Genomic DNA, 13,955 nt, shown 5'->3' on the forward strand with positions numbered 1-13,955 from the left:
AAGCAAATTGGAAAGGTGGGAAAGCTCGGTAAATGGGTGCCTCATGCACTGCCCACAAAATCAAAAACTACTGTTTTGAAGTATTGCCTTCTCTTATTCTATGCAACAACAAACCATTTCTCAAGATTGTGACATGATGAAAAGTGGATTTTATATGATAACCAGTGATGACCAGCTCAGTGGTTGGACTAAGAACCTCCAAAGCAGCTCTCAGAGCCAAACCTGCACCCAAAAAAGGTCATGGTCACTGTTTGGTGGTCTGCTGCCAGTCTGATGCACTACAGCTTTCTGAATCTTGGCGAAACCATTACATTTGAGAAGTATGCTCAGCAAATTGACGTGATGCACCAAAAACTGCAACTCCTACAGCTAGCATTGGTCAACAGCCAGTAACTGCTTAATAACTGCCAAGTTGCACAACCACTTCAAAAGCTGAATGAATTGGGTTATGAAGTTTTGCCTCAGCCTCCTTATTCACCTGACCTCTGGCCAACCAGATACCACTTTGAGAATCCTGATGATTTTTTTTGCAGGGAATACACTCCCATGACCAGCAGGAGGCAGAAAATACTTTCCAAGAACTCGTTAAATGCCAAGGCTTGGATTTTTATGCTAAGAATAAACTTATTTCTCGTTGGCAAAAATGTGTTCATTGTAATTGTTCCTATTTTGATTAATAAAGATGTGTTTGACCCAAGGAAATGGCAACCTACTCCAGTATCCTTGCCTGGAAAATCCCATGGACAGAGGAGCCTGGTAGGCTATGGTCTAGAGGGGTCGCAAAGAGTCGGACACAACTGAGCTAGTTCACTTTCACCCTAGTTATGACTTAAAATTCAAGGTCCAAAACTGCAATTGCATTTGCCCCAACTTTATACGTAATCTGAAAGGTAAGTGAAGACCCTCACAGAAACCCAACACCTTTATCTGTGTTCATTTTTTTTTTATACTTACTCTGGCTAGGCCAAAACAAATTCACAGAAAGTCAATAATGGTTTCCAAACCTCTTGAGATGTTTCTTAAGAGTACATTTATATAGATATGCTTAAAAAAAAAAAAGATCATAGTATAAGGGGATTCAGTAACTTTGGTTTTGTTTAAACTATGGTATTACCTGTTATTTTACCTGCTATGCTCTTCCTCTCCACTGCAGTAAAAATTCAGTTTAACTTGCAACTCAAAAATCCTAGATATAAAGAATGTTTACATTTACTACTGAACTTGTAAATTATCATTTATACTACTTGGTGGTTTCACAGTATAATACAAATACTTAATACAATCCAGTGCATGTTTATTGAACTCTTAAGTATTTTAACAAATACAAAACCTTATTGGTTTTAATAGATTTTCTTCCTTCTTTTGTATTTCAGTTAATACCAAGTTGAAGCAAAAATTCAAATCAAAGCTTTAAAAATACTTGGCTTAATTTGTAAGTGGTATTTTTCACCTTATATAATCACAATCTACAGACATCACACAACTTAAAAACTATGAATTTCCTTTGTCACTTAAGTTTTCCCTTGCTATTTTAAAGGCAGACACAGCATTAAAACTGCACTGCAATGGAAAGCCACACACATATGCACACCCTTCACTGTGAAAAAAACAAGCATTTTTAAAAATGAGTTGTTACATTAAACGGATGTATTTCATTTTGGTTTGCAGAAAATTGCCACAACTAAAATTTAAAATTGTTTTTTTGGGGGGCAGGTTTTAAGACTGTCCTTCCCTTCAAACAGTCAATAACAAAGTCAAATGCAAAGTCAAATGTTAAGTTCTGAGAAGACAAATGCAACCATAGCCACAAGGGGGCCATTAAGTATGGTTCAGTCCATCAGTTTCAAAGGTTCAAGTCCCCTTTCTTGACAAGCAGGGAAACTCTGCATTAAATTTTATAACAACACTTCATAAGACCAAGCATCATATTTGATTTTAGAAAACTGAGAGGTTAACCACCTGCATTTGTAAAATACTATTGGTATCATGCTTCTCACTAAGCATTTCTCAACTTATGAGACAGGTCTCCCCAGGATTCCTAATTTTTAAGTTTAGTCCAGAGATACTATCATCATCCTGCAAATAGGATTTCTCAAAGGGTCACATCTAGATCTCTGACACAAGAGCTCTTGTTTTCCTGCCATATGCCTATTTGTAAAAGGAAGGCCCACAGGGCCAAAGGTGGCACAGGTCTACCAAAAAATTAAAATTCACGAAATAAAAAATTTTATTTTCTCCTTCTACCAAAAATTTACAAACATCTCTATTAAACACAGCCCTTAAAATAAAAAGAAAACTAGTTTGTCCTTTAGGATCCAATTTCTTATGTCCAATATAAGGAGTACATAAAGATTTACCAAAACCTTTATTACTTACTCAATATTCTTTTCTGTGGAAATGATGTATGCTTAATCACTGTATCAATGCTGGCAGCTAAGACTTTACCTATCGGTTAACACACCCTGGAGATTTTAAAAACACTTTATTTAATAAAAGTTAAACATACAAAAACTGAAATTAACACACATCTTAAAAATCATCTTCTTCCACTAATAGGAGGACCCTTTCCTATGCATATATTTGGCTTAAACTCAACTCAGGATAATTGTGAAGTTCACTTACCAACAAATGCTGACTGATCTAGTTAACAAAAATTATAAACTCAGCTACATGAACATAATATACAGGGAAATTATGGTCAGATTAATGCACAAGAAATACAGTAAATTTTTAATGATGAAATATTCAGTACTCTTGTTCATTAATTTAGCCTTGGTTTTTTTACAAAAATAGTATCTACATTGTATACAGGGCTATACATCAGCTTTTTGTTTTCTCATATAAACATTACACATCCAAAAAATGTCACCACTACTGTAAGTGAAAACACAGGAGGAAAGCAAATGTACAAAAAAAAAAAAAGAACATTAGAAAAGGTAGCTGGTCCTAAACATGGTTTCTTACATAAAACTAAAATTCAATGAAAAGAATAAAGAGCTGGATCAATTTTAGAGATGGCCTAATAGGCTTAGGAAGCAAGTTATTGAGAAAAACCTCAGAAAAGAAAACTTTGCCATTTACCAATTAACCTAGTTTTAGGTTAATTGGACAACAGCTAAATTTAAGCTGAAGATAAGAAAAACAATGAAGAGAAATTCTTTTTTGGAACATTGGTATTTTGTCTTGATGTTCCAGGGAATTGCTAGAGTATGTGGCAAGTTCAAAGCATCTGAAAATTCCCAGTTAGAACTTTACAAAAAGTATTTACCATCCATTAAGTGGGTATCTGATACTAGGAAGATGAATAATTCATTTAAGTGCTGTATTTATGCAGCATTTATCTAGAAAAGTTGCTTTATCCAATAAACTTTGAGGAAACTGGTAGTAGTAATGAAAAAAAAGTTTAAATGAGTAGCAGTTATTAATTGCAATTTCAAGTTTCATTCTATTGAAGTCAAACAATGACAACAATGGTATTTTCTTTACTCATCTAACAAATAATTTACCTTTAGAAAAATATAAGGATAAAAAGGTAAATGTAAAGCCCTGCAGAGATGAAATCCAACAGTTTTTCTGATTATTGAGGCATCAAATGCCTAACATTGTATTTAGAGGTATCTTGATACTGTGTCATAGGTTTATCAGCAATTCCACAAGTTCCTACTCCAACTTTGCCAGTTACACTCTCGGGTGAAGCAAAAATACTCCTCTTTACCTAGAGAGAGGAAAAAAAAAGAATTCTTTATTGGTTTTGGAAAAAACTAAAATTTCAAAATACGCCTTTAAGGAAAAGTACATCAAGAAAACTTGAGTGATCAAAAAATCCTCCAGTGATACCCAACATAAGTAAGGTTCAATACACTCTAAGTGGTATGTAAGATAGCACACAGGTTTTCAAATTTTAGTTTATAAAAGAAAATAACCTAGATCTTTTATAATTCCTAATATAAATTCATTCACAGTGCTTCCACTGCAGAGACAGTGCCTAATGGGGATATTTTATATTCAGTAAGTCAAAAAGAAGATTAAAGAGGATTCTGAATTCAAGATCCAGTTGTATTTTTTTAAATCTCATCGAACGTCCTTCTTCATTTTAAAGTTATTTTAACGACAGCCATGCTCTGCAAATTTACAAAGTATGTGTGATGAAAGGATTTACTAACCTGGCCCTTTTTGTTTTTAGAATAGGCTCTGTTGTTGAACTGTTGCCATTTTACCTTCTGGTCCTCTCTTTCTTGTTCAAGTTCTTTTATTCTCTGTGCTTTTTTCAAAGCTTTCTTCTTTTTATATTCACGCTGCTGTGCAATCATTTCTTTTCTGTGTGGACAGAACAGGTAAATGTCAATTCAAAATGACCTCAACTAAAAGATGACTTCAGTGCAACCACTCTCCCGCCAAAGAAACCCCAAAATCGAATAAGTTTACACACTTTTCCCTCCATAAATAAAAGCACTAACGTCAATGCCAATCACTCAGGACTAGTAATAAATAAATGTTATTTGGAATATACAGTATCCGTGGAAGCTTTTAAACACAACTGTAGTAATCTATTACCCATTTAAATCCAATATTTCAACTGACTTTTAATTTGTCATTTACATAGCTTTTACAAGTTTTGTTTCAAGAAAAAGATGAGTTTCAACATGTAAAGCTAACTAAACCTTTATCAAATTTTAAATGGGCAGTTAGCAAGTATGATATGCTGCATTTGGAAAATGCAAAGATTCATTGCAGACAAAACTATTTCATCTAGATTGGAAGAGCTCAGCAGCACAAAGGGAAATCATAGCTAGCAATTCTTAAAACAAAAACAACTAGGGTTTTCCAATCAGAGCCTAAAAGTTCTCTCAGTAATTCCTGCTAAGTTAACACTTATCACCAAAGGAATGAATACAGAGGTATTCAAAATGAGGTAATATGATTCAGACTTCTCTGTATCATATAATCACTTCCATGAAGTATGGTTTTTACACAATGTCTAAGACTAAAAACAGAAATATCATGTTGTTCTACAATCTACTTTTCTTATTGGGATGCTTAAATCAAATGTTGTTAATAGATGATATATTTTCCCATATTCAAATATATTTATGTAGCAAATTAAGTTCTGAAAACAAGTAGACAAATCAAAAGACGGCAAACTTCTGCATAAATGCAGAAGTTAACTGAAAACTGTTAATTCCATCTCATAAAGAACTCTCAAACCATACACAGCTCCATCCTTACTGCTACTCCCTTGGTTCAGGTCACCATCATCTTATACCTGGATGATAGCAGTAGCTGCTTTCTCTCTGCTGCCAGTAATCACTCAAAAGTTCAAATATGAACATATCAAATCCTCTCCACTTGAAATACATTAGTGCTTTCTAGCTCTTTATGATCTGGCCTCTACCTTTCTAATCTCTTTCTCTTGTTAAGCTACCCACCCTCAAGCCCCAAGTTTTTAACGAAAGGATTTCTTTCTGTTACTTCTATGTTCCTCCCCATTTTTTGGTTTTAAATGTAAATCTTACTTCTTGTTTAACTTACTTGTTAAGTCATGTCTGATTCTTTGCAACCCCACGAACTACAGCCCGCCAGGCTCCTTTGTCCATGGAATTTCCCCAAGAATACTGGAGTGGGTGGCCATTTCCTTCTCCAGGGGATCTTCCTAACCCAGGGATCGAACCCACATCTCCTGCACTGGCAAGGGGGTCTTTATCACTGAGCCACCGGGAAAGCCTATGTGTCAAGAACTGTGCCATAAGTTTTACTCAAGCTATGAATGAATCCTTACAACCCCATAACAGAGATACTACTATCCCTGATTTATAGATGAGGAATCAGAAGGTAAGCAGCTTGCTCAAGATCATACCTTCTAGTTCATTAACTGGCCCACATCTGTCCTTTTCAAATCTCAGTTTACATGTCATTTCCTCTAAGAAATTTGCCCTCATGACAAAAATGCAGCTTGTTACCTTTTCTTTGTTCTCTAAAAGTATCTGTTGTGTTTCCTCCATTACTTATACACTAAAGTTCTTCTTTCATTATGTGTCTATTCTTCAGATTGTAAACGCAGTTAGGACAAGGCCTGTTTTGGTCTTCTTTGCTGTGGTGGAACCCAGAACCTGGTTTATTGAGACATACTCTTAATTTTACTCTTAATCTTAAGATATCCTCTTAATAAATATGTATTAAATGCCTAAGCAGGAACCCCAAAATGTCTTCACTTTACCTAGGTATACGTATTAACAGACACTGTTAACCATACGCTGCTAACCTTCAAAACAATTGTAAACAGTATTATAACTTTCTTATCCTAATCTAGCCTGCACAGATTCTGCAGACAACCTCAAATACCCAAATGAGGAAGATTACATTTAAAATGCTAAAGTCAAAGTCACTTACTTTGACATGGGTTTGTTGCCACTGTCCTCCTTTGCCTTCCTTCCTTCTTCTACAGGCTTGAGGTTCAACAGTGGAGTCACTTCAGCATTGCCATAGCCAGCAAAAGTGATTGCAGCGGTGCCGTTTTCCTCATCTATCTCCTCAATCTCCGCTTCATAACACCTGTAAAGATATCATGGCTGTAAGCAGGTGAGTAAAGGTTTAATACTCAGCCTATAAGACTTATACTGCAGTGATTCAACTATTAAATGTGTCTAAAATGAAACTTAATACAATCAAATGTCCCTTTGGCAAAGATAATACAAAAAAGCAGCTAGAGTTAGCCACTGGCTTTTTAGGAAGGAAGTCCCAATCAAAATATTACCCGGGAAGTCTCTGACAGATCTACTCAATGTGTTTTAGTCAATTTCTGTGAGAAAATATACTTCTTATATCAATCATTTCAATATATGTGCTTCACAGAAGTCTAAGAGAGCCAACCATTACTCAATGTTCAACCCAAGGGAAAAAGAACTTATAGACTGTATTAAAATAAAGAAAATGCATTCACTTTCCTCTATTTCATGTCTATTTCATCTAGCATCCAAGCCATTCTTCTGCCCTAAAACTTACTCTAAAGCTAAAAACTATAGTAATGGTAACCATCCAAGAATCAAATTGGTTGTGTAAGTCGTATCAGCCATATAAACACTAAAATAGAGTAGGTCAAGCTGAATAAAAATCACCTTACCATTGTACTTTACTAGTTCATGTTATAGTTAGTTTTTTTTCTACACTTACTGTCCATCTTCACTCCAGATTGCCATACACTTGTCTCCTACTTTCCATGAATGAGTGGGCTGAGTAGAAGCAAAGTTGTCTGAACTTGCCAGAGTTTCAGAAGGCTGAGTTGACAGAAGGTCTTTGGTTAGTTCAATAACCTCCTAAAAAGGAAAAACAAAAACCATTATCTTTATAATTCACATTGTCACCTACTTTCAACAAGCAAGTTCTTTCAGTTTTTGGTAACAGCTCTCATACCATGTAGCACTCATTAACTACTCTACACATATTTATTTGCAGTTCATAATGATACTATGATGTAGATACTGTGATTATCCCAAGTAGAGACTAAGATACAACATTTTATACAGTGGTGGTGGGACTTAAACCTAGCCAGTTGCCTTTCAATTTAATTAACCTCTAATACTAACAGAAATATAGTGAACTTGAATTTACACTGTACATTATTTTTATGCACCTATTTTAGCTAAAGAGATCTCTCTAAAGGTGAGAAATAGTCAACTCTAAGGCACTGAACTAGATTCAAGATCCCTTCTATCTCATTATCACTGTCACATATATTTAATTCCAATGAACTTTTTATAGGGCACTGCTTGGCAGTAGTATTAACTGACTAGCCAACAGGGATGCTCTCCCTACAAAAAAAATAAAATAAGCCCCCAAAAACTTGACGGAGCATTATTAGTAATAAAAATGTTCCTGCTCATATGTATTTCTACTAAAATACTATAGGCATGTATAAAAAACCAGTAGTTTTTCTATTCATTTATTGTAATACTTACCCCATCTGGGTAAGCAAATTACCAAGTCAGATTTTAAATATCCCAATACTATAATGTTAAATACATTAGCACAGCTTCAACTAAAAGGAAAAAGTAAAATAAATATAACACACAGGTAGGTAAAGCCTTTCTGTGTGACAAATACATTTTCTAACTTACACTTGCTGCTGCTGCTGCTGCTAAGTCGCTTCAGTCGTGTCCGACTCTGTGCGACCCCAGAGACAGCAGCCCACCAGGCTCCCCTGTCCCTGGGATTCTCCAGGCAAGAACACTGGAGTGGGTTGCCATTTCCTTCTCCAAAGCATGAAAGTGAAAAGTGAAAGTGAGGTCGATTAGTCGTATGCGACTCTTAGCGACCCCATGAACTGCAGCCTGCCAGGCTCCTCCGTCCATGGGATTTTCCAAGCAAGAGTACTGGAGTGGGGTGCCATTGCCTTCTCCGCTTACACTTACTGACTTCATTCAAAGGTGTTTGGTAGAGTTGGTTAAAAAACTTAATAAAAACAAACTGATAGATTCTGCTACCAATCCACTATATTTTTACTCTGATGAAGACTCATCCTTTGCTGTTGCACACAAAATACCTTAAACATCACACTGTATGTTTTGGGAGAAAAATGAGCAAAGTTACACTCTGTATTCAGTTTCTCCTGGCTCCCACTGAGGTTTAATAATAGCCAAGCAAGTGAAATATTACTTCTCTCCTTAAGATTTTAAATCTTCCCAACTAGTTCTTAAAAACTTACATTTGAGCCTTAAGGACAACAACAACAAAAAGGATTATTAAAGCCCTTGGAGAAAGATCAGTTTTATGAATAAAAAAATTTTACGAATGAAAATACTAGAAGACTCAGATTTAAGTTAAAAATTCAGTAGATTAATATCTTTCATGAAATTTTATTAGGTGCCAAATAGCCATTCAAATACCTTTTGATTAAGACAATCCTTTGCAAATAAGCAAGGGATGTCCAAATAAATAGATGATGTACTACACAAAGAAGGAGAGTAAATTATCCAGTCTTGTTTTTAATTAACCACTTTTAGCACTAGGAATGTAATCCAGTAAGTCTGACTCAAAAGCCTACGTAATTCCCATCATTAAATAATTCAACTTAACTAGGGATCATTGGCCTACTAATGCACAAACATGAAGTCTGTGTTTTTAGATCTCAATATTTAGAACTCTACTTCTCTTAGAATAAAACATCTTTCCACTATGTTTTCATAATAAAATACATTTTCACCAAAGAGAAGGGTCCTGAAAAGCTGTGGTTGTAATTTCCAGGGCCCTGCACTGAAAAGACATTTTTAAAAATCAAGAGCATTTATCCCTAGCTGTCTTTTCACTTTGCCATGTTGTACATACCCCTCCCAACAATTATGAAGACCCTTCTAAATGTCCTTTTTTATTCACATGTGCATATGGACCAAAGTATTATAAATATGATTTCATGTATGAGGGAGTTCTTAAAGGTACATACCATTAATTACTTTTCCTCCCCCAAGTCTGAGTTCTGAAACTGCTCCTTCATTGACAGATGGGCAGCAGTTACAGTTATCGGCAATTCCAGGAAGCATCAGATGTTGTGATCTACATATCAGCAGGTCAAAGGGGGTGCACTCAAGCACTCTGCTTACTGAAGGAAGGCGTTTCGGGGATGCAGAGAGCCACTGTAATATATGAGACAAGTGACTTGACCCCTGCCTCCTTTAGAACCAGTTTATTCAGCAAAACAGCCTAATAAATTGACTATTTTTGTGATTATCACAGACTGCCTGGGGAGCTAGTCAACTAGCTAGTCTGGATTTTACTAAACTCACTTCTTTAAAGTGAAAAAAGAAAACAAATTAGGATTTCAGAAGACTGATTTGCTGCCTATTGAGTAACTTTATATGAAAGACAGTGTGGTAAGAGATAAACATAGAAGCCTTACTGGCAAAATGAAAGTCACTGGAAAAAATGCAGAAAAAGGATTCTGCATAAATGAAACTGCAAACAAATTCTTAACCAGAATAAGGATATTCCATAAAAGGAACACAAAAAAATAAAGGAGACTACAAACTCAGTCATCAGTCTGAGAAGACTTTTCAGCAAATATAAAAGGTAGAATTAAATACCAATGGCACAAGGCATATCCCAGAAAGCAAGGAAGGAAAAGGATTTTTTAAAAAACAAAAACCTATGACAAAATAGAAGCTGTAGCTATAATCAGTAGAGATAACAATTACTAGATGGAAGCAGATAGCAAAATATTTTTCAGAATTTTATCTAATATTAAACGATGTGTTCCATCTTTGAGCAGTTTTCAGTTCAAAAACAAAACTATATCTAGTAACCAAAATGACTGTTTTCCATGAGAGGAAAAGAATTTGAGGTCAAGATTGGTCGGGAAAAACATTCTCTGTTATTGCTAACTGAAGTGTTAGAACGTGCACTTCTAAATCTGTGCCATCTGATAAGGTAGCCACATATGGTTACTTAAATAAAATTAAAAATTCAGTGTTTCAGCCATCCTAGTCTTTTTCCAAGTATTCAATAGCCCCATGTACCTAGCAGCTATAATATTGCACAGCAGATATAGAACATTTCCATCACCACAGAAAGTTCTATTGGACAATGTTTTTCAAAATGGTTATTTAAAAAAGAATATTTTACAGAACGACCTCCAGGTCATCATTAACTGAACCCTAAGTAAGCCATTTACCTGGTTACTACAATGCCTACAACAATGGTCTCCTTCCCTATAGTACTTCCACTATAGATCATGTCCTAACACAATTCTGCCCAGACTCTGAAATGTATTCCAGAACTACTAAAATACCAAGACTCATAATAGTGCTGTCTTCACTCCCAACTCCCCGCTCCACCAGTTCCACATATACCCCTCCCTCTTACTGCCAATTAAATACAAGAAGCAAAGTATACAACACTGGCACAATGTTTTACTTTCTTCAAAAGGAAAAAGGACTGCTTTTAAGTTGGTTTTTAATAAAATAGAGAGAGAGAGATGGGGGTAGGTCAGGCTCTCTAAGACAAGCAGAAAGTTGGCCTGAGATGGGAGAAACTGCTCCCAAAACATTTTTTCTTACTGACTAGCTCCCTGAAATCCACTGGCCTAACTTCTACATACTGAAGAGAAGCCTTGGTTTCTGTATTTTTTTTTTTTAAATAACATACTATTGCAACTTCATGCACGTCTATCCTAAATCCAGAAATTGAACCTGAAAATATTCAACTCATTTAAATTATGCCCAGGTAAGCTTTTAGAATTGTGAATCTGGACCCCGTTTCAAGTAAGTTTTGTTTGTTTGCAGTTCTACTGTCCCTAAAATATTGATCATTTTAATTGGCAAGAGGATGATATAAACAGAGAGAAACGATACGTAGTATGAAGATGATTCGAGTTGTTTTAAATCAGTGAAGATAAGTCATCTAATCAAAACATCTTTTAAAACTCTCCAAAAAATCAGATTCAGAATTAGATGAAAGCCATGGATATTTACAAATATTGTATATGGTGTTTTATTAATCAACCTAGTGTTGTAAGAAATAACAGATATTTACTTCTATGGCTTTATGTTTGTCTTGAAACCCCAGGGCAAGTTTTAAAAAGCTGGTTTCATACTTACTGCTCTTCCAGGACAAAAGGAACACATTAAATTCAGATCGCCTTTTTACATAGATTCGGTTTAATTTCAAGTTGCTAACAAGTGTCAATAATTACATATAAGACCTAGCCTTAAGTTCAAACATTATGTAACATTTATGCAGGAAAAAAATATCTCTTTAGGTATTTTTATGTGTTTTCAACACAGGCACTAGAGCTAGCTTTGTTACACTTACACACACACACACAGGATCTCTGGCATGGGTGCTCTATTTCATTTTCAAAGAAATCTTGTGGCATTGAAAAGAATCTGATATAATCTGATTAAGTTATATTTTCCTCCTTTAATTTTAGTTACCCTTTGAAGTAAAATTCCTTTTCCAGGTCTTTAAAAACAGAAATGTTATCCACTGTCAAGTTATATGTACCTCTTTTTCTAGAGTGGTAGTGACTTATAAAATTAACTCTTACTTTTAAAAATTATAAGAGCATATAAGGGTGACACAACAAAGAACAATGCTTCAATTAATGGTTTTGATGTACACAAACTGAGGAAGCAACCCGTCTCTTAGAAGCCATGTATACCTCTGTGGGTGCACACATGTACACACAAGGGGTGTGAAGGGGAGAAACACTCCCTCCAAAGATATTATGGATACCCGTAGATTCTAGGCAATAACCACTTATAAGCCACAGAAATACTCTTTTCAAGCAATGAAACTATTAAGTATTGCCCCATACTTACTTGTAAATCTTTCTTTAATTTTAGTAAATCTTCATTTTCTCCATTTCCAGACAGCGCAGCCTCAACTTGCTGGAGTTGAGCTTTGTAGCTTGCCAGCTGCTTTGCTAGATCCTCTGACATCTGGTGAAAATAAAGAGTAAAGTCATGAAAACAGAACCAAAAAACCAAAACATAAAAATACTTTTTCCTGTCGGCCTGAATTAACCCTTACCGATTTTGTTTCCAACTCCTTATAACTCACTGCGGCATAATATATTACTACTACCTTTACTTTGAGTTCAGAGAAAAGCTGTGCTCCAAACCACAAACTTCAAGTATTCTGAAGATTATAAACATGTAAGATATATTACATATAGAAACAGAAAACGAGATAAGAGGAAAAAGGAGAATAATTTCTAATTTTCTTTAAACTATTAACAGGGAAGAGACACTGCGTTAGGCTCAAGGAACAGGACTGTTACATCATCACCAAAAAATAAAATAGAAGGCAATAAACTGTTGAAAGAGTTGAGGCTTCCGATTTTTAAGGGCTAAAAAGTACTTCGAAAGCCAAATATAAATGGCTTTTGGATTAACTACACAAATAACTTTCTCCACAAGAGCTATAGTACGTGTGTTTAGAAACTTCTCCACAGTGCAAAAATCTTTTCAGTCACTTAAATACTGCCAATGCATTTTTCTGCAGTAAAAGAAACATCACAGATGCTCTCCAATCAGGCAATCTGAAGTACGGGCCTTTCACCAAATCCAGCTCGTACTTCTCCTGAAAATAAGACCGGAGAGAATTGTTTTTCGCTTTATTAGCAAACGTACAGGGTTTCCGAGACTCGTCTGTGTTACAAATCCCGGCCCGGAACCTGGAAGGACTTCAAAAGGGTTGGTGAAAGCCAGGCTGCTCCCCTTCAGTCACCCTATACCTCAAAGCCCGCCACAACTAGCTCGACCATTTCAGACCCCGAAATTCCAACAGCTTCCAAGGAAACCGAAAACAAGAACGGAGCCGAGGCCCCAGTAGCCGGAGCCCCACCCGCAAACAGGCTCCGCACAGAAGGGCCGAGGGCGTCCTTAAGATGCCTCCCGCGACCAGCCCAACCCCGTTCAGGGACTCTCAGGGCTCAACTCTGCGTGGAAGAGGAGGCCGGCGCCCGGGCGTCTCCACTGCGGCCTCGGCCTCTGGCCTCCGGTTCAACTCGTGAGAGGTCGAGGCCCAGCGAGGCCTCACTGTCTCCCTCATCGCGTTACCTTGTGTGGGGTTGGGAGAGTGGCGACGGGAAGGGGTAGTGGGCAAATGAGCCCAGCGGTGGCAGCAACAGCAACAGCAGCAGCAACAAAACAGTCCGCGTCGACAACTAGTTAACCCGGGATAAAAACTCAAGTCTCAACCGGGAGTGAACTAGGGAGGACTAAAGCCGGGGACTGGAAGGAGGTATAGAAGAGGCGGGTGAAGTCTCGCGAGAGGTTAAAAATCCTCGCGAGATGTCTCTCTATTCACGTGATTCCTAGCGCCCTCTAGGCCTCCGGTCCTTAATCACGTCAGGGACGTGAAGTGGACCGCGGCGGAGAGGGGGAGGGGGAAGGGGAAAGGGAAAGGGCGGAGTTCTCATAGGTAGGAAATGACGTACTGGGATGCGCCAGGCGCCGGATGTAGGT

At 36.7% G+C, this 13,955-nt stretch overlaps 1 protein-coding gene across 4 annotated transcripts; it reads right to left on the reverse strand.

Moving 5' to 3' along the window:
- Positions 1-2,203: 2,203 nt before the first annotated feature.
- SMNDC1 (survival motor neuron domain containing 1) lies at positions 2,204-13,710 on the reverse strand. Of its 4 annotated transcripts, XM_086378974.1 has the most exons (7): positions 13,548-13,710; positions 12,306-12,425; positions 9,434-9,623; positions 7,168-7,310; positions 6,388-6,549; positions 4,164-4,317; positions 2,204-3,715 (listed from the first exon to the last, which is right to left on the reverse strand). In XM_086378974.1, exons 3-7 carry the CDS (start codon positions 9,434-9,436, stop codon positions 3,578-3,580), a joined length of 600 nt encoding a protein of 199 aa, XP_086235100.1. In that variant the 5' UTR covers positions 9,437-9,623; positions 12,306-12,425; positions 13,548-13,710; the 3' UTR covers positions 2,204-3,577. The 4 variants fall into 4 exon arrangements, with proteins under 4 accessions (XP_086235100.1, XP_086235099.1, XP_086235101.1 ...); XM_086378973.1 differs by lacking the exon at positions 9,434-9,623; XM_086378975.1 differs by lacking the exons at positions 2,204-3,715; positions 9,434-9,623 and having other exon boundaries at positions 4,248-6,088.
- Between the last annotated feature and the right edge of the window lie 245 nt (positions 13,711-13,955).

This window comes from Bos grunniens, chromosome 26 (assembly GCF_055505025.1).
Source record: "Bos grunniens cultivar Pamir isolate PY7600 chromosome 26, Bosgru_T2T1.0, whole genome shotgun sequence".
In the NCBI taxonomy this organism is placed as follows: domain Eukaryota; kingdom Metazoa; phylum Chordata; class Mammalia; order Artiodactyla; family Bovidae; genus Bos; species Bos grunniens.